At 48.6% G+C, this 20,895-nt stretch overlaps 1 protein-coding gene across 1 annotated transcript in view; it reads right to left on the reverse strand.

Annotated features, from left to right (window-relative positions):
- SYNE1 (spectrin repeat containing nuclear envelope protein 1) overlaps positions 1-20,895 on the reverse strand; it is a 1,478,055-nt gene that overhangs the window by 943,778 nt on the left and 513,382 nt on the right. The window contains exon 42 of the mRNA XM_069234720.1: positions 6,127-6,277. Coding sequence (XP_069090821.1) covers positions 6,127-6,277 — 151 coding nt within the window. The remainder of the gene's footprint in view (positions 1-6,126; positions 6,278-20,895) is intronic.

The raw sequence follows: 20,895 nt of genomic DNA on the forward strand, positions 1-20,895 counted from the left end.
TTGTGATCAAGACTCTCAGAAAATGTGGCCAATCTCATCCAAGAGTAGATAAGAATGTCCACTAATTTGTTGCTAGGTGTCACATTATTTTAGTAGATTACAAACTTGAGAATTCGAAATCATACATATTACTTAACGTGCAGCATGCTGTAGGCGCTCAGTTGCACAAAAAATAAAGATCTCTTTTCAACTAAACTCTGTTTGTCTTTGACATGCTGCTCTATTGGCTACAAAAGCCATACTCAAGCTTGAGGACATCAACTGGGGATCAAACATGCCTTTTCTAAAAACAGAAAGTCAGAAAGAATTAACAGCACTATTCCTACTGTAAACGTAACCAGTGCTTTAAATGGACCTACCCAACTAATGTCAGAGTGCCCATTCACTGCCAACAGGAGGGTCTTTCCATTCAGAGCACTGCATTTAACCTTAATTGTCCTATGTGTACAAGAAACAAGTCCACGTTTTATACTAGTGCTGTATTTTTTAAACAATTTTGTTCACTTTCCAACAGTTTCTGCAGCTCATACACCTGGTTCATTCATCGATAACTCAGGTGTCAAAATAAGTGTTGGAAATTCATGGCAAACCATTGTGAATAGCTAACGTTACATCCTAATCTCTGCTGCCTTTCACTGACCTCTTTACTGGCAAGGCACACTATTGTAACAAGTTTACTATGGCACATGAGTATTGTATGCACGAGCAGTGTATGCTACCCACATGTTTATAACACATTGGTATGGTAAAGAATCGTTGGAGATTGTACCTATGTTTACACATATATATATATATACATTCTTTTTGTTTTGAGAGTAATTTATATAAATAACATTTTTTGATTATTCCATATATGGACCTTCTGAATTGTGATAGCTTGTCAGGCCACAGGGCCAGTAATGTATCTGAGAAATTTGCACAGGTCCATAATTTAGCGATTAAATACTGTCCACAAGGTTAGAGTGAAAGCATTGCTACAAATTATATTATATTTTTCTGAATATCATTGCATGCAAAGGCATTGTTGTTTCTTTGTTGTAAGTATTTTTTTTAATGTTCATTGTTGCTTATGTATTTCTTTGGGTGATGGTGAACACTTTGGTATATGATAGTGCACACTTTGGTATACACTGTGAAAAAGACCTTCAGGTCGAAATGCGTTGCCAATAAAGCTTTGGAGAATTACCTTTGGAGTGCGAGCCTTTGTGGAGTCTATGTGATTTCACTGTTTTGGATGATATATACACACACACACATATATGTATACAAAGTATACATATATCTCTCTCTCTCTCTCTCTATATATATATATATATATATTTATATATATATATATATATCTATCTATCTATATCTATCTATCTTTATATATACACACACACACACACACACATATATATAACTATACATATATATATACATATATATATAACTATATATATATATATATATATATATATATATTAAACTATACATATATATACACATATATGTATGTATATATATATATATATATATATATATATATATATATATATATATCTATGTATAGATATATATAGATATATATATATATATATATATATATCCTACTGGTGCTCACCAGTAGGTAGTTATAGTTGGGACCATATTTCCTTAGAAAAAGTGTTTTTTGACTTGCTTATATCTGTGGCACCATTTGACAAATCTACCCATAATTTTTAAAAAAGTGTGCCAGTGATTCTTGTTGCATATGGAACATTTGTGGGTGATCCATCTAGTGGAGGCCAAGAAAAAGGAAGGGTTGAAAAATATGTGTTTGCCATGTTAATTCCATTGGAGTTTTGAACATGACTACAGCCGGAATGGCTGGTTGAAATTACACCAAATTTGGTCCGCAAGTTACGCTTTTTGTTATTTGGTGTAAATTCATTCAATAATTTATCAGAAATTAAAGGAAAACCAAATTTGTATATCTAGGGCCGCGGTTCCTCAATGCTGACTTCACAAATATAAGAGCTCGTGCAGAGATCTGCGAGCTCTTATTGGCTGCCAACACTTCAACCAGGAAGTATTGGCAGTCATCTTGGGAGTTGGCTCCAGTCGAGTTCCAGAAAAAGAGTGAAAAAAAGAAAAGGGCCCAGTGTGAAGACTCCACGACCTCCTAGCTCTGGAGATGGGGGTCCCAGAGGGGCCCCGCCAAGGCAAAAAAGCACTTTAAAAAAAAATTATATTGCTGCAAATTTGCTAAGATGTCACCAAAGACCATGCACGGTGTTGGCTGTAGGGCCTAGCTGCATGCACACCAGTTGTTAGATTAACGTATAGTAATGAAAATTACTTTGCATTAAAAAAACACATAGGAATTCACTGAAAAAACAAAGGTTACATGGACGTTATAGTTGTGTTCTGAATTCACTTGTACAAAACCAGAGAAATTCAACAGTTATAGGTAGAGTTATTTCAAGTAACTATAACTCGTGGCCTAAGGTAACTATAACTCACGTCCTTGCCATGCACTGCTAATTTCCCCAGATATTTCAGCACTCATGACAAGTTTTCTAACATAAAAATATCAATGAAACATCAGAAGTCAAATTATTAAAGAAAAAACTGTGCATGGCGGGGGCGAAAGTTATAGTTACCTTAAACTGTGAGTTATAGTTACTTGAAATAATTCTAATAATTATAACTGCTGAATTTCTCTGGTTGTGTGCAAGTAAAGTCAGAACCTAGCTACAACGTACTAGTAACCTTTGGTTTTATAAGTGAACATATATAGTTAGGACCTAGTTTCTATAGAAAAAGCTGTTTTATGCTTGCCTCTATCTTTGGCGCTGCATGACGAATCTTCACGAAAATTTGCCCAAAAATGTTAAAGTCACGTGAGCTGCTGTCTGGAACATTTAAGGGTGCTCTGTGAAGCGGTGGCTGAGATAAAGGCGGGGTGAAATTTAGAGCGTTTTCAATGTTAATTCCCATAGGAAAAAGTGAACAACGATAGCGCCAAAACCACTGGAATTACACCAAATTTGGCAGAAAGGTAGATCTTGGTCCAGAAAGAGCCCTATTTGTTATTTGGTGTAAATTAGTTCCGTAGTTTTAGAAAAATTAAGGAAAATCCATATATGTATATCTTGGGGCAAGAAGGATTTGCGACCCCTCCTGACCTTGTGCTGAGATTTGATTGGCTGACAACACTTCAACAAGGAAGTTTTGTCAGCCATGTTGGGACTCGGCTTCAGCTGAGTCCCAAATCAAAAAATCAAAAATAAAGAAAAGGGGCCAAGGTACAGACACTTTGACCCCTTAGCTCTGGTGGTGGGGTCCCAGAGGGACCCAACCCCCAGGGCTAAAAAGCATTTTTAATTTTTTTTCTCTGAGATTAATGGAGGATCCACGAAACAGCTGAAAATTAAAAAAAAAAAAAAAAAAATTATGCACGGGCTCATGCGCTTTATTTATTTTCAAGCCCCCGGGAGGGTCAAGTCCGAGGGGCAATGTTAATTTCTAACAAGGGGGCTGCACGGCCCCCAAACGTAGCTCCAGGGACCACCACCTCCCCGGGGCTTTATTTAAATTACATGGGGGAGGCCCATCTGCCTCCCCTACAGCCCTGGGGTGATTAATTAAATATGTGCCCCGGAGACCACCACCCCAAGGGCAAAATGCTTTTAATATGTGGGGGAGGTCTGATGGCCCAGGGACAACCACCCTCCAAGGCATTATAGATATTGGGTGCGCGGGGCTGCTTGGGCTCACCCGCAGCCCCAGGGACCACCACCTCCTGGGGCAATTAAAGAAGAAGGTCCAGCGCCCCCCCCCCCCCACACCCCAGGGGATCATCACCTCCCCGGGGTAAATACTAAATAATGTAAAGGGGATTTACTTCACACCCCCAAGCCACAGGGACCAACACCACCCCGCGGCTATCTCCATGTTGGATGGGGGCCCCCCTCAAGGAGCCACTGATGGCCCTGGGGACCGCCGCACACCAGGGCCGGCTCCTGCCTGTTATGTCCTGGGGTGCCCACCCCTGTGACATAGCTGTTTGCTATGGCTTGGCTGAATCTTTGAAGCTGCCGCCAAGCCACAGCAAACACTCTGCTTTCTGACAACATGAGATGTCAAACAGCTCCTGTTGTTAGAAAGCCGAACTTTCATTTCTAGTCCCTGCATGCAGATAAGCGAGCAGGGAACAGAGATGAAAGGTTTGCTTCAGCAACCACTGAGCTGCTGCTTAAAGTATCTAATTGGTTGCTGTCCCAGATAGCTCGTAAGGGCATTGTATAAAATAAATAAAAATATATTTTTTAAAACATGCAAGGGCTCCCTCGCGGTCCCAAATAGCCCATAAAGGGCTACAAAAAGACAAGAAAGTAAAAAATAAAATGGCTTGGTGTGAAGGTCACAGACCTTCACACTGAGCGTTGAAGATTCAAGTTCTCCTTTTTTTCGACTACAAATGTTTAAGGCTCATACAAAAAAGTGATCTTACTCTTTTTAAATGACAAATGCATTTTTCTTTTTAATTTGTCCAGAAATATCTCATTCTTAGTATATCATATAACAAAGCTAGAAAAATCTCTATGTCTATCTCCCTCTCACTCTCACTCTCTCTCTCTTTCAATCTTTCTCCCTCTTACACACCCACTCAGACACTTACTTATCCACTCACAGACCCATTTAGACACTTACGCACCCACTCACAAACCGACTCAGACCCTCGTGCACCCACTCACACCCCCAATTCAGACCCTCCTGCACCCACTCACAGACCCACACAGACTCGTACACACCCACTCACAGACCCACTGACACCCTCATGCTCCCATTCACAGACCCGCGCACACACTGATGCACCCACTAAACATTAATGTACGTACTCTCACACCCAGACAGACACTCTCACAGCCACTCTCACCCCCAGATACACCCTCTCACACCTATTCTCACTCCCAGAAAGGCTAGGGCCAACCTCCGCCGTGCACATCCAGAGGGCTGTGTACAGCATGGTGTTGGGTGGTTAGGGGTTGTTGGCCGCAGAGTATAGCTGCAGGCAAGCTCCGCTGCACATGGGTGAAGGCCATGCACAGTTGGGTGCTTCTTGGGGGTTGGACTCAGGTCCTGGCTCCTGGCTTCAGGCCAGGCCCTGTGGCCAACCGCCGCCACACACGGCCAAAGACCATGTGTGGCAGTGGTTGGATTAACGTATAGTAATGAAAATTACTATACGTTAAATAAAATCATAGAAATTCACTGAAAAAAACAAAGGTTACAGGGACGTTATAATTAGGAAATAGAATTTTAAAAAACATAGAAATTCACTTAAAAAAACAAAGATTACAGGGATGTTAAAGTTAGGCTCACATTTTAAATGTACAAACCATAGACCTTCACCAGTGATAGTTACCTCAAGTAACTATAACTGGTGCCCTAAAGTAACTATAATTCGCACCCTTGCGATGCACTTCAAATTAACCCACAAATTACGGCACTCACAACATCTTTGATAACATAATTTATAATATCAATGTAATTTGCAGTACAATTTTTGACGAAACAACTGTGCAATAGTTTTATACATTTAAAATGTGAGCCTAACTATACCATACCTGTAACCTTTGTTTTTAAGTGAATATATATATAAAGATAGATATATATATGATGGTGGTCACTGACGCTCATTTGGAGGGTCATATTGTTCATCATCAGACTTTGACATAGAGCGAGGGATAGTAGGGCAGAAAAGGGAGAAAGAAGGAAAAATGAAATTTAAGGAAACAGTGTCAGAGGGAGAAAGTTGGAATGAAAAAGAACCTGCAAGAGTGACATGAAGAGACAGGAAGTGGAGGATCGTGGAAGGAAGAGATGGAATCAGACTTTGGTATTCGGCAACCCAACATTCAGCAGGGTCAGCAACAGGCTTCTAAGAAAAACTTTTGGCCTATGTGCCTAATTTTTGGGATATGGAGCACTGCATGTATGCTTTGTAAAGATCCCAGTACCAGGTAAACTTTATAGCTTTATTGTTGATTACTGAACAATAAAAAAATACCTTTCTCCATAACAAAAATAACATAATCGTATCAGATACCTGTCAAAGATGTAATGGCAACTTTTCTCAGTATCTCTTGTAAACATTACCTTAGACATTATTCTTCTGATATCTTCTTGGTCCTTTAACGAAGATTTTATGACAGCTACTTCTTCTGCATTCTCTATCACTTTCGTGATGGTGGATTTTAAATTCTGATAGTCCCTCATAAGATCAAGGAGTATACTGCATTGCTCCTGACTGGTAAAGACAAAAAGACGTACTGAGAATTTTCCCCATTCTTCTTTCTAAGTCTCTTTATTGACATTTTATGGTATTCAGACCGCAAACTTTGTAGGGGTAGTGCTATGCCACCAGTACATATTAAAGGTGCATAAAACAAATTACATCTTTATCAATTGAAATACCCTGAAAATTCTGGTCTGCATTCAAAAGAAGCTTGAAGGTTACCATTTCTCTAAATGCTGTTTGTGAGCAGTACTTCAAGGAGACAAAGGGGGTCATTCCTACTTTGGCGGGCGGCGGAGGCCGCCCGCCAAAGTACCCCCGCCAGAACACCGCTGCGCGGTCAGAAGACTGCGCGGTGATTCTGGCTTTCCCGCTGGGCTGGCGGGTGACCGCCAGAAGGCCGCCCGCCAGCCCAGCGGGAAAGCGCCTTCAACGAGGAAGCCGGCTCCGACTGGAGCCGGCGGAGTTGAGGCGTGCGACGGGTGCAGTAGCACCCGTCGCGATTTTCAGTGTCTGCATAGCAGACACTGAAAATCATGGTGGGGCCCTCTTACAGGGGCCCCTGCAGTGCCCATGCCATTGGCATGGGCACTGCAGGGGCCCCCAGGGACCCCACGACACCCCATCCCGCCATCCTGTTCCTGGCGGCCAAAACCGCCAGGAACAGGATGGCGGTATGGGGGTCGGAATCCCCATGGATTCCCCTGGGCAGCGGAAAACCGGCGGTACACCGCCGGTTTTCCGTTTCTGACCGCGGCTGTACCGCCGCGGTCAGAATTGCCCTGGATGCACCGCCAGCCTGTTGGCGGTGCATCCGCGGTACCCTACCCTGGCGGTCTCGGACCGCCAGGGTAAGAATGACCGCAAAAGTCTAGTAATATGGATGTTGTGTTTTACTTTTCAAAATCTGCATAATTAAAATGACAAATGGCATGTCTTGAATACACATACAGCTGAATATGCATAAAAACACTTCTTGAGTTAGACATTAAAGCCTCGCTTCCGTGTCCTCTCTGACAAAAGTACTTTCTTGGTTTCTTTCATTCTACCTTATCTCATAATATAGAGCTTCTGGTGAAAGTATCATACTATTCTGTCTTATGCATGCCTTTTAGGGCCTAATTTACGATGCACGTGGCACAGGGTGGCACAGCAAGTGCCTTCCAGGGGACACCTTCCTGCACAAAAACAATCACAAGTGTTTTCATCTGCCTATGTGTGCTGCAGACTTCAGCACATATAGAAAGAGGAAAAAACAGGGAGAATGGAAGAGCGCCCCCCAAAATGGGGGAGCGCGGCCCCTTAGAAAACGGGGCCGCCGAAGCCCAAGAACTCCTTCACACTAGTGGTGCGATGGGCTGGCCTGTGACTTCCGCCCCCACGCCTTGCAAGGTGTGGGGGCGGAAGTTTTGGAAGGTGAATGTTTCGGCTGCACCAGCTCCGACCGGTTCCAGCCGCCGCATGCCAGTGGGGGGCTACATAAGCGCCCCCACAGGAAGGCTCGGCGTTCTTGCATTGTGGTGGCTGGGGTGTCGGTCGGCTTGCAGTTGTCTGCTTTTGGTGTCTGTCGACGCGCCCCCTCCCCTTCTTCAGGCCAGATTTCTTCTTGTTGGTTAGGCCTCTCTAGGGGCCTGCTTCAAGGTGGCCTCCCGGGGACTCCGGCTGCGGCGATGGGTGAAAAACCCTCTTTTACTTAAAATGCGGAGGTGCCACTGGTTGCCGCGTCGGGAACCTCATAGGGAGGCGGCCGGAGCAGGAACAGGTGAGGTGGGGAAGGTGTGGATGATTTAATGAGGCGGCGGTAGCGTCCCTGGGGTAGCACAAGGTTCTCTGTCCGGTCGGGGCTTTTTGTTAATGTTTACCGATTTTTAACTTTGTTGTAGGTTTAATCATTGTAATTGCTGTTGCTTCAACAGGGCCATAGGTGGTTGATGTAGGAAGAATAGGAATACATCACATACAAACAAACATAAGTTCCCAAATCCCAATACAAACATTTTAGGCTAGATAGTTGTAAACCAATGTAAGTAGTGAAAGGCTTAATACATGACATGTTAAAAGAAGACAGACTGTGGGTTTCAATAGAAAAGGCAGGTCATATTTAGGACAAACAAACACTTATTACTTAGGAAACATATAAACATGCTGCGTTGTTAAGTTAGCTGTGCTGAAACACACAAGAGGCCCAAGCCACATTAGAATGAGAGTTTTTCTTTAAAGCTGCACCAACTGTTGCTTTCAAAATGTTCACTTAGCATGAACAGGGTGGAACAGAAGGGTGTATCCTTCCTTAGCACAGGGGTCCTAAAAACCACAAGTCATTCATATCGTGTTAAGGGGAATTGTGTAAAGGGTCAGATAAGTATTTGCAAGGCAGGGCTACCATGAGCAGCACGCAACATATAGGGGGTTATTCTAACTTTGGAGGAGTGTTAATCCGTCCCAAAAGTGACGGTAAAGTGACGGATATACCACCAGCCGTATTACGAGTTTCATAGGATATAATGGACTCGTAATACGGCTGGTGGTAAATCCGTCACTTTTCCGTCACTTTTGGGACGGATTAACACCTCCTCCAAAGTTAGAATAACCCCCCTAATCTCTTGTTGTGCAGAAAGATAGATATGGTGAATGACGTCATTGTAACTTACACACCCATGAGGCCAACAAGTGCAAGTGCTTCTTTCCAGAGGCACCTCATTACCTTATCTGTACTGCTTGTAGTTGCTTACGTAAATGCTGAACTCTTGACCACAGTTTTTTGGGGTTTTTACAGTATAAATGCTACTGGTGTTTGAACCAGAACTTTGAACTTCAGTCATGGCCTCTATGTGAGACTGCCTGTTGTTCCCAGCTGAAAATCGATTAAACTTATATTATTGTGTCAAAATGATTTGTTTTATTTTATTAACAGATTTCCCTCTAACATGGTGCTACCTGGCAACTTTTGTGTCTCCGGTCTGACTCTTAGTTCTAACTAAATCAATGTTACTTTCCGTACCATAAACCCGGTTAAATGTGAAGACGGTACTTTGCAGCACTTTTAGATCTGACCTACAGACAGATTTAGCCGTATTCCTAATTTAGTATAAAAAATATATATATACATTAAAAAATGCATACGTATATACATACACAGAGGGGCTCTGGTCAGCCCTCTTCAGACATTTATATGTTCTGCTCTCATTCACGATTTTCTTTAACCCATCACAGCATGGGGCTGTAGGGCACCCCACTTCCGTCACTGGCTCTCATTCACTGGGAGGGAAAGCATTTTCCTCATTACAAGCCCAAGTTCACCTGCCATGGCTGGTGGACTAATACTTTACTTTACAAATGCCTTTCCTTCCATTATGTTTCCTTTTTAAAATATTGGCTACAAACTGGTGTTATCGAAAGGGTACTCTGAAGAGAGGACAGACCCTTGCAGCGCTGCTATCTTCTAAAACTGCATGTAGTTTTCTAAAAGTTCCCAACAGCCTGCATGGTGGAAGGACTGGACTCTAATAGTTGATGGGTGTAGCACATATCACACTGTGATCCATGTCTCCTGCAGCACAGTCCGGATTGTATTACCCGAGGGTCACTTCTCTAACATTCCTCAAAGCCGGTTTACCTGATGGATTCAACATCAACACATTTTGTGTGACAAAGTTATTGTATAATTCATGAATCAAAACCTTCCATCCTCTTGTTACTGATCCCAAGGCACCCCAGGTTACAGCCCTACTTCGGGTGGGAGGGGTGGCTGGGATGTCAGGGTGGACCAGGGAGGGGGCCGGTCCCACTGCAATACATGCTGTACAGCGGGGCTGGGAAGGTGCGGACACCACTCGGGATTCAGTAGCACTGAATCCCGAGGGGTACTGGCGTTGGTGCAGCGACAATGTACATGATTCCTTGCACACAAGTGAGAATGTGTTTTAATAAGGATCTTGAGCAACTCTTTGAGCTCATTTTCATGTGATCTCCTCAGTTTTCCATGGCCGCCACTTTACTATTTGACCGGACATGCCTGTGAACGTAGAATATACTAGTGTGGGGTGAAAAAATTTGGTTACGTGGGGATGGGACTGGATTCATGCCATAATTTCAAGTTCATGTCCACGAAAAGGTGTGATTCGTAACTGCTGTAGTTAAATGTGTATAATAAGGACATCCTGGAAGTCTGTCATGGACTTTATTACTCCCGAACCTTTAGTGGACAAAGATGTTAGGAGGGGTGAGGGTTCAGGTGGGAAGTCAACATGCCAGGAAGTGGGTTAGTTAAGTTTAGATCTGAGGGAGTGCACTGATGGCTCTGGCGAACTGAATTCACTCACAGTCCTTTCCCCCTAAATTCGCATCAAACACTGGAGGAGCGTGACACAGGCAATCTTTGCCTCCCCCTTCATTCAGCCCAGGTCTCCGAAATCTGTCAGATACAGGGGTTTCAGGAGCTACTCACCACATCTGGTAGGAGGGCGTTACTATTTTGTGTTGACCCACTGATCAAGGAATGTCAAAAAGAGTACATTTAAAAAAAATAATAATAATAATATATATATATATTGAATCGACCCCCATTTATTTACAGCGGTGAAAATGTCCGTACTAATAGTGTGTTGTATCCACGCACTGAAAACTCACACATCTACTTTAGTGTCTGTGTGGTTTAACACACTTTTGGCACAATTCAACAATTCGCAAAAAACCTTCATCTAGATCTGCTGCTGGCATGTGCCATTGTAGGACATGAGCATGAATCCTGGCTCGGGAGTACAGTCCGCCGCCGCCCTGTGAACTGTTTGTGAAGGCCATGCTTGGGCGCCCTTCAAGAACACCTCATTAAATGGCAAGGGCCCCGGGAGACTGTGTTTGGTTGCGGCACTGGTGTGAAACTGCTGCTCCCTTTGTGTGAAGAAGGCATGGCTAGGTGAGACATTAAGCCACGCAGGTTCCTGCTTTGATTGATGGCTGGAGACAGGAGGTTTCACAGTTTACTGCTTGCCGTGGGGATGCTAGGGGATGGGCTATTTGTTTATTTACCAAGGCCTCACCGAAATTCCCACATGAGCATCTGGAGTTGTGCTTAACCGAAGAGGCCACGAGCCGCCCAGAGTCCCGTTTACTTGTAGTCACTGCTTATTTTGGAACCTAGTTATTACTGTGTTTTTCACCTTTTGGAACAGACGAGGAGTTTCTTATGGTGTTGAATTAATTTATTTGAGCAGTGCTTGAGCAACAATACAGGATAAACGTGTTAAATAATAAAACGCCCATAGAGTGATAAATGTAATTTCTCGAGTCCAGGAATAAACTCCATTTCCTCACGTAGTGAAATGCTGCTGTGAATAAAACCATTTTCGGGGGAAAATCCCTGTCCCATCTAGTGCCGGAAATATACAAAAATCATACCCCCAATGCAGGAGTAAGAGTGAACTGTCCAGACTCCCCCGTGATCTTGTCCTAATGAAGGGAATCTGTGATCCATCAATTTTATTGTGAGTCTGTAAATCACATAGGCGCTTACAAAGAGGTATGAGGCGCTACAGAAGGAGGCGCCGAGTTGAGCTCTTCCTGTCGGTAAAGTGAAACAATGTCATCTTGCTTTCTTCAGCATACCACACTGAATAAATACTTCAGGCTCATTTCATAGAGAGGCGCCATTTGAGAACACAGTCATGACATGCGGTTACCTTTATTGCCCAGGAAAATGAAAATGGCCTTTAGCAGTTTTTTCCTATGTGAGGGCGAGAGTGTCAAGCAGTAGAAGGTAATTATTGTGCAGTGTGTATAATCTACAAAGAAACAGCATGATCTCTGCATAGCATAGTATTGGTCCTGGGGGGGTCATATGCTGTATTGTAATGGCATTTAAAATATTGTTTTCTAACCACGTTGAGGAACTGAAGCACTTTACACGGCCACATTGTCTGGGTGTGTTCAACTTTATTTAAAAAAAATACTTCCCATCCATGACAAGCTACACAACAGGCGCCTGGTCGTCGCGGTGTTTTTGTGGGAACAGGAATGGTGAACCCCACATATTCATTCTAACGTGATACCTTTGCATTTGCTTGCCTTGATGGTGTTAGGTATGTATTTCAAGTACATATATCTTCATACATCAGAGTGCGCTAGTAGTGCTGCACTCACGTCTCGGATCCCAATGCACAGTGTACGCATGTCACTCCCATCTCTGGGCCACGTGGCTCCTCCCCTCCAGTGCAAACCTGTCGTGGGGGCTTATCAAACCATCGCAGAAACAAGCACAGGATGGCCCCCTCTCTCTCCCTCGCTCTCCTTGATTCCCGGGCCGGCTCTCTCGCCCTGTCGGCGGAATCCCCATGCCCCTACTCCCTTGGAGGCCTGAGCCAGCCATAACTTCTGTTGTGTCAGCAACATTCGGCCGAGTCCACGGCAAGCAGCTCATTTGTCCAAAAGGAAGTACAATGTTCGGGCTGTGGTTTTCCTGTGTTGGGGGCAATTTCATTTCTATGGGTGGCTGCGAACAAGGCACTTAAGAGCAGCCGGTAGTCCCCTGTCTGCTAGTTGACGGTATAATCGGCCAGTGCTGCAATAACAAAAGCCAAGTTTGCTTTGCTTATGCTTCACTTTGGTACAACATACTCATGCTTGTTTCTTTTGTTTCAATAGCAGGACGTGTTATGAGTGCTCAGTCACTCCTTTGTCCGGCAGGCGACTGTGGGTCACTCAGCTACAGCGACTGGTCCAGAGGGTGAAGGGGTGCGTGGGACTTCTGTTCCCGGACCTCATTGCCGGATTGAGGTGGGACCTGGATATGGGTGAGGCAAGTATACCGTGGTAATTACTTCGGTTCAGGGCGTGCGGGGAATACCCTGCAGAGTCTGTTGAAGGTGCAGACAGATGCTGAGTAGAGGGTGCATTTCTCCGTTGTGGGCACAGTCTTTATCAAGGGTGGGGAGGGCGGAGGACCTCTGGGCCACGGGTCCCCCGCGTGGCGTGAGATGAGTTAATAAATGCACCCTCAGTAACAGAGGGGTACCCAAGGCAGGGTATCCTGGATGACACAGACGGTAAGATCATGCAGTCCTGATTTAAACCGGAGGATGTACGCACCAGCTTGGGGGTTAGGGTGCCCAGATCGCTAGGGTGGGCACGGGGCTCCCGCTCCTGGCCAAACCACTTGCACCCCCACAGCTGCTCGGTGTTGGGAGGGGGGGCGGAACCCTGAGCTCGTGGACAAGGGACAGAGAGGTGTTGGGAACCCCCCCCCCCAAAGGAATACAGGTGATGTATTGTTCACCTGCGTGGTCCAATGGTGTTCAGGGCGCAGGAGGATCCTTCAATCAATCAATCAATCGCATTTATAAAGCGCGCTACTCACCCATCAAGGGTCTCAAGGCGCTGGGGGGGGGGTGGTCAGTGCTCGAAGAGCCAGGTCTTGAGCTGCCTTCTGAAGGAGAGGTGGTCAGGTATGGCGCGAAGGTGGCTGGGCAGAGAGTTCCAGGTCTTCGCTGCCAGGAAAGAGAAGAATCTTCCTCCGGCGGTGGCTTTGCGGATGCGGGGTACGGCTGCCAGGGCCTGTCCGGTGGAGCGCAGAGTGCGCGGAGGGGTGTAGAAGGAGACGCGGTTGTTGATGAGTTTGGGTCCAAGGTTGTGAAGGGCTTTGTGTGCGTGGGTGAGTAGTCGGAAGGTGATCCGCTTGTTGACGGGTAGCCAATGGAGTTTTTTCAGGTGTCCGGAGATGTGGTGGTGGCAAGGGATGTCCAGGATGAGTCTTGCGGCAGCGTTCTGGATCCGTTGGAGTTTCCTCTGCAGCTTGGTGGCGATGCCGGCGTACAGGGTGTTCCCGTAGTCCAAGCGGCTGGTGACGAGGGCGTGGGTGACGGTCTTCCTGGTGTCGGTGGGGATCCAGCGGAAGATCTTGCGGAGCATGCGGAAGGTGTTGAAGCATGCCGAGGTCACCGAGTTCACCTGTCTGGTCATGGTGAGGGAGGAGTCCAGGATGAAGCCGAGGTTGCACGCGTGGTTGGTGGGTTGGGGAGTGCTGCCTAGGGCGGGGGGCCACCAGGAGTCGTCCCATGCGGTGGGAGTGGGGCCGAGGATGAGGACCTCCGTCTTGTCTGTGTTCAGTTTCAGACGGCTGTCTGTCATCCAGTTCGCCACTTCCTTCATTCCTTTATGTAGTTTGGTCCTGGCTGATGTGGGGTTGTTAGTGAGGGATAAGATGAGCTGGGTGTCGTCGGCGTATGATATAAGGTTGAGTCCGTGTTTGCGTGCGATGTTCACCAGGGGGGTCATGTAGACGTTGAAGAGAGTGGGGCTGAGGGAGGATCCTTGAGGTACGCCGCAGATGATTTCCGTGGCTGTGGATCTGAAGGGGGGCAGGCGGACTCTCTGAGTCCTTCCGGAGAGGAAGGAGATGATCCATTCCAGGGCCTTGCCTCTGATGCCGGCGTTACTGAGGCGGCGTATCAGGGTGCGGTGGCAGACCGTGTCGAAGGCTGCAGAGAGGTCCAGGAGTATGAGGGCCACGGTCTCTCCCTTGTCGGTCAGGGCTCTGATGTCGTCCGTGGCTGCGATGAGGGCGGTTTCGGTGCTGTGGTTGGCCCTGAAACCGAACTGTGTGGGGTCGAGGGAGTCGTTGTTTTCCAGGGCGTTGGTGAGTTGAGCGTTGACGATTTTCTCAATCACTTTGGCGGGGAACGGCAGGAGAGAGATGGGCCGGAAGTTCTTGAGTTCGGTGGGGTCTGCTGTAGGTTTCTTTAAGAGGGCGTTGAGCTCTGCGTGTTTCCAGCTTTCCGGGAAGGTGGCGGCGGTGAGGGAGGCGTTGATGACATCTCGGAGGTGCGGTGCGATGATGTCGTCGGCCTTGTTGTAGATGTGGTGCGGGCAGGGGTCCGATGGGGATCCGGAGTGGATCGAGTTCATTACGCGGGTGGTCTCCTCGGTGGTGGTAGGGTTCCAGGTGAGGATGGTGGTGGTGTCGGTGGCGGGTTCCGGGGGGGGGCTCGTGTCGGCGGTCGGGAAGCTGTTGTATATGTCGGTGATCTTGTGGTGGAAGAAGGTTGCGAGGGAGTCGCAGAGGTCCTGTGAGGGAGGGATGGAGTTGTTTTCTGCTTCCGGGTTGGAGAGCTCTTTGACGATGCCAAATAGTTCCTTGCTGTTGTGGGCGTTGTTGTCAAGTCTGCTCCGCTAGGCTGTTTTTCGTGCGGCGCGGAGGTGTTGGTGGTGTTGGCGGGTGGCGTCCTTGAGAGCTGACATGTTCTCTTCGGTCTGGTTAAGGCGCCACGTCTTCTCGCGGGCGTGGCATTCTTTCTTGGAGTTCTTGAGGTCGGGGGTGAACCAGGAGTTTTTCTTGTGGTTGTTGGTGCTGGCTTGAGTCTTCAGGGGGGCCAGGAGGTTGGCGCAGTCGGAGATCCAGTTTGTGAGGTTGTTGGCGGCTACGTTGGGGTCGGTGGTGCTGGTGGGTTGGTTCTGGGAGAGGGTTGACGCGAGCTGTTCCGTGGTGATACGATTCCAGGGTCTTCTTGGTGGTTGCTGGGTGTGGTGGAGCACGGTGGTCTTCTTGAAGATGAAGTGGACGCAGCTGTGGTCCGACCAGGTGAGTTCGGTGGTGTGGCTGAAGGTGATATGTTTGCTGGAGGAGAAGATGGGGTCGAGCGTGTTTTCGGCGTAGTGGGTGGGGGTGTTGACTAGCTGATTCAGTCCCAGGTTGGCGAGGTTGTCCAGTAAGGCGGTGGTGTTGTCGGTGAGGTTCTCCAGGTGAAAGTTGAGGTCTCCTAGGAGGATGTAGTTGGTGGATGAGAGTGCGTGAGGGTTGACGAAGTCTGCGATGTCTTCGCTGAAGTTGGTGCGAGGTCCTGGTGGTCTGTACATGAGGGTGCCTCTGAGGGTGGTTTTGGGGTCGCTGTGGATCGTGAATTGGAGGTGTTCAGCGTCGGGGAGTGAGTTGTCGGTGTCGGTCGAGATGCGGATGGAGTTTTTGTGTGCGATGGCGATGCCTCCTCCGATGCGGTTGGTGCGGTCTTTCCGGATGATTTTGTAGCCGTCGGGGATGGCGATGTCGGGTGCTGAGGTGGGGTTCATCCAGGTCTCGGTGAGGAAGGCGATGTCCGGGTTCGTAGAGTTGATGAGGTTCCACAGTTCGATGGCGTGCCTGTGGAGGGATCGGGTGTTGACCAGGATGCAGTGGAGGTTATTTCCGGGGGAGTAGTTCTTGGCGGGAGCGGAGTGGGTCCGGAGGCAGGTGAGGCGGCAGTTGCTGCAGGTGAAGGGTTCGAGGGTACATTTCGGGGTGGGGCGGTAGCAGCCCGGCGTGCGGCCGGGGTTGAGGTTGGCGAGGAAGGCGGAGTCGTAGGTCAGGCGGGGGGCGCGGGGGCCAGGGGTTCGGGCGCTGGGCGCGGTCCAGGCGCGGACGGGCGCAGACGGGCTTGCCTTAGGCGCGCCCGCTGCGCGCGGCCGCCATATAAGGGGTAGCCGGGGAGGCGGGGACAGCTGGGAGGCGGGAGGAGGGCGGGTAGGGGGGAAAAAAGAGCGGGAAAGCGGCGAAGGGCCTCGGGGAGGCGAGGAGGCCCAAAAAAGCAGAAAAGTACCTAGAAGGGGTACAAAAAGCCGGAGAAGCGAGAGAAGAACGACAAAAAGCGGCGGAAGGACGGGGGGGGACGGCGGGGGCACGAGGGGCAGCAGGCAGACAGGGATACAAAAAGCAAGGGGAGCGCGATCACAACGGGGAAAGCAGGCACTCAGGGATACAGAAGGCAAGGGGAGCGCGGTCACACGGGGAAAGCAGGCACTCTGGGATACAAAAATGCAAAAGGGGACGCGATCACACACAGGGGAAAAAGGCAGACACTCTGGGGGACAGTCAGCACAACAACAGAGCAGAGGGCAGGCACAGAGGATCTGGTGGCGCCGCGAGGGCAGGGGAGCGACCTACCCTGGGGTCAAGGGTCGCTACCACTGCCTCGCAGCGGCCGCCATATAAGGGGTAGCCGGGGAGGCGGGGACAGCTGGGAGGCGGGAGGAGGGCGGGTAGGGGGGAAAAAAGAGCGGGAAAGCGGCGAAGGGCCTCGGGGAGGCGAGGAGGCCCAAAAAAGCGGAAAAGTACCTAGAAGGGGTACAAAAAGCTGGAGAAGCGAGAGAAGAACGACAAAAAGCGGCGGAAGGACGGGGGGGGATGGCGGGGGCACGAGGGGCAGCAGGCAGACAGGGATACAAAAAGCAAGGGGAGCGCGATCACAACGGGGAAAGCAGGCACTCAGGGATACAGAAGGCAATGGGAGCGCGGTCACACGGGGAAAGCAGGCACTCTGGGATACAAAAAAGCAAAAGGGGACGCGATCACACACAGGGGAAAAAGGCAGACACTCTGGGGGACAGTCAGCACAACAACAGAGCAGAGGGCAGGCACAGTGGATCTGGTGGCGCCGCGAGGGCAGGGGAGCGACCTACCCTGGGGTCAAGGGTCGCTACCACTGCCTCGTAGCGGCCGCCATATAAGGGGTAGCCGGGGAGGCGGGGACAGCTGGGAGGCGGGAGGAGGGCGGGTAGGGGGGAAAAAGAGCGGGAAAGCGGCGAAGGGCCTCGGGGAGGCCCAAAAAAGCGGAAAAGTACCTAGAAGGGGTACAAAAAGCCGGAGAAGCGAGAGAAGAATGACAAAAAGCGGCGGAAGGACGGGGGGGGGGGGACGGCGGGGGCACGAGGGGCAGCAGGCAGACAGGGATACAAAAATGAAGGGGAGCGCGATCACAACGGGAAAAGCAGGCACTCAGGGATACAGAAGGCAAGGGGAGCGCGGTCACACGGGGAAAGCAGGCACTCTGGGATACAAAAAAGCAAAAGGGGACGCGATCACACACAGGGGAAAAAGGCAGACACTCTGGGGGACAGTCAGCACAACAACAGAGCAGAGGGCAGGCACAGAGGATCTGGTGGCGCCGCGAGGGCAGGGAAGCAACCTACCCTTGGGCTTGCCTTTATCATGATTTAGGACAGGATGGTTTGTCGACTTATGGTATATGTTTTTATGATTACAAAATTGTTACTTTGCAAAAACAATCAGATTTTGTTGGTTTACATTTAGCGAGGTTGGGGCAGGGACCTACTGGTGGCATCTGGGTTTTGTGGCAGAGCACCTCCCCAATTGCGTCGCAGTCTGTTTGCGGGTGGGGAGGGCGAAGGACCTTTGGGGCCCTGGTCGCCCTCGTGGCGGAAAGTGAGGTATTAAAGTAACCAGGAGCAACAGAGGGGTCCCCAAGGCTGGGGCCCCGGTTTAACACCAGAGATAGGATCCGGAAGTCCTGAGCCAACCTGCGGATGTACACACCAGATTAAGGGGTAGGGAGCCCAGATCGCTGGGGGGGCCATGGGGCTCCCGCTCTTGGCCGCCCCGTTACACCCCTAGGCAAATTGGTGTTTGGAGGGGGGGCGGAACCCTGAGCGTGTGGACAAGGAACGGTGTAGTCAGGGCAACCGCCCCTCCTAGGGATACAGGTGAGGTATGGCTCACTTGTGTGGTCCAATGGTGGTTCAGGACAGGAAGGGATCCTGTCATAAGTAAATGATTTATGGTTACTAAAGATATCTTATGGATGTGATTCATGTTTATTGCGAATATGATAAAGTTTATTTGAAGTGATTTATGGTGAAGTTATATGTAAAAATATCATAAATATCTTGTAATAAAAACTTCTTCCAACCAATAAGTTGTCGGTCTATGTATAGCTGGTCGTGTGGGGGTGAGGGCTTGCTGGCGGTCTCCGGGTTCTATGGAAGAGCGCCCCCCAAAATGGGGGAGCCCGGCCCCTTAGAAAACAGGGCCGCCGAAGCCCAAGAACTCCTTCGCACTAGTGGTGCGATGGGCTGGCCTGTGACTTCCGCCCCCACGCCTTGCAAGGTGTGGGGGCGGAAGTTTTGGAAGGTGAATGTTTCGGCTGCACCAGCTCCGACCGGTTCCAGCCGCCGCATGCCAGTGGGGGGCTACATAAGCGCCCCCCCAGGAAGGCTCGGCCTTCTTGCATTGTGGCGGCTGGGGTGTCGGTCGGCTTGCAGTTGTCCCACCCACCCTCTCCTTAATTTAGGTTGTGTAGAAAGTATTAGGCGGAAAGTGAGGTATTAAAGTAACCAGGAGCAACAGAGGGGTCCCCAAGGCTGGGGCCCCGGTTTAACACCAGAGATAGGATCCGGAAGTCCTGAGCCAACCTGCGGATGTACACACCAGATTAAGGGGTAGGGAGCCCAGATCGCTGGGGGGGCCATGGGGCTCCCGCTCTTGGCCGCCCCGTTACACCCCTAGGCAAATTGGTGTTTGGAGGGGGGGCGGAACCCTGAGTGTGTGGACAAGGAACGGTGTAGTCAGGGCAACCGCCCCTCCTAGGGATACAGGTGAGGTACGGCTCACTTGTGTGGTCCAATGGTGGTTCAGGACAGGAAGGGATCCTGTCATAAGTAAATGATTTATGGTTACTAAAGATATCTTATGGATGTGATTCATGTTTATTGTGAATATGATAAAGTTTATTTGAAGTGATTTATGGTGAAGTTATATGTAAAAATATCATAAATATCTTGTAATAAAAACTTCTTCCAACCAATAAGTTGTCGGTCTACGTATAGCTGGTGGTGTGGGGGTGAGGGCTTGCTGGCGGTCTCCGGGTTCTAATAAAGGTATTTCTCCCTGTTGTATCGTCACGCTACCCCTGAGGTGGCGTAGGAATCTAATGCATTCCCAGATTTGTAAGTCTGGGAATGGGTCAGGTTCCTTTGGGTTCCATAGGTGTTGTGTGGGAACACCCCAAGCAGCATCCAGGGAATGCCCCTTTCATGCAATGTTATGCGTGAAAGGGGTCCATATTTACAAAACAATGAAACGCCACACAAGGTGGCTTTGTGTGCCCTTGTAAATATGAGCTGGCACACTGCACCACCAGAGTGTAAAAAACAAAATGATGCTCCGGTGGCACAGTGTGCCGTTCGGGCCTCGTAAATGAGGCCCTTAGTATCTAAAACACAGAAGGGCATATTTATGTAGGCTTTGCATCACCCTTGTGGCACGCAAAGAGATGCAAGAGCGATGCACAACCTAAGCTGGATTTATCAAGCCATGCCAGGCCACCTTGTGCTGCACTACATGGCTTGATAAATCTAGAGTAATGCAATGCAGTACAAATCGCTGTGTTGTGTTACTCTGCCTCAGGGATGCATTCCCACGCATCCACCTAGGATTTTGGTACATTCCCAGATTTACTATTTCTGGTAGACCTGGGAAAGCATAAAAAATGCTACGCCTCCCCAGGGGAGGCGTAATGAGGAGAAATATGTTTTTTTCTCGAAGCCTCATAGGGTAGTTTTATGCAGGAAGGTGTCCCTTCCTGTACAAAAACAATCCTGTCTGCAACACAGGCACCCTATCACCATTGTGCCAATGTGCCTGCATTTGCGCTAGGCAGCACATTGTGGACCATTGTATGGAAAAGAGGGAAATATGCTGTACAATGTAAAATACGGAATGCTTGCTGCACTGTGCTGTGTGATTTCCTGATAAATGTGACCAACAATGTACTGTCCTAAGTACTTGCTCCAGATTCTCTTCGGGGAATGAACTATGAAGATCCATGCATTGTCCTTATGCATTCCACCTGGCACAAACCATCTCAAAACCG

Source organism: Pleurodeles waltl, chromosome 5 (genome assembly GCF_031143425.1).
Source record: "Pleurodeles waltl isolate 20211129_DDA chromosome 5, aPleWal1.hap1.20221129, whole genome shotgun sequence".
NCBI lineage: Eukaryota > Metazoa > Chordata > Amphibia > Caudata > Salamandridae > Pleurodeles > Pleurodeles waltl.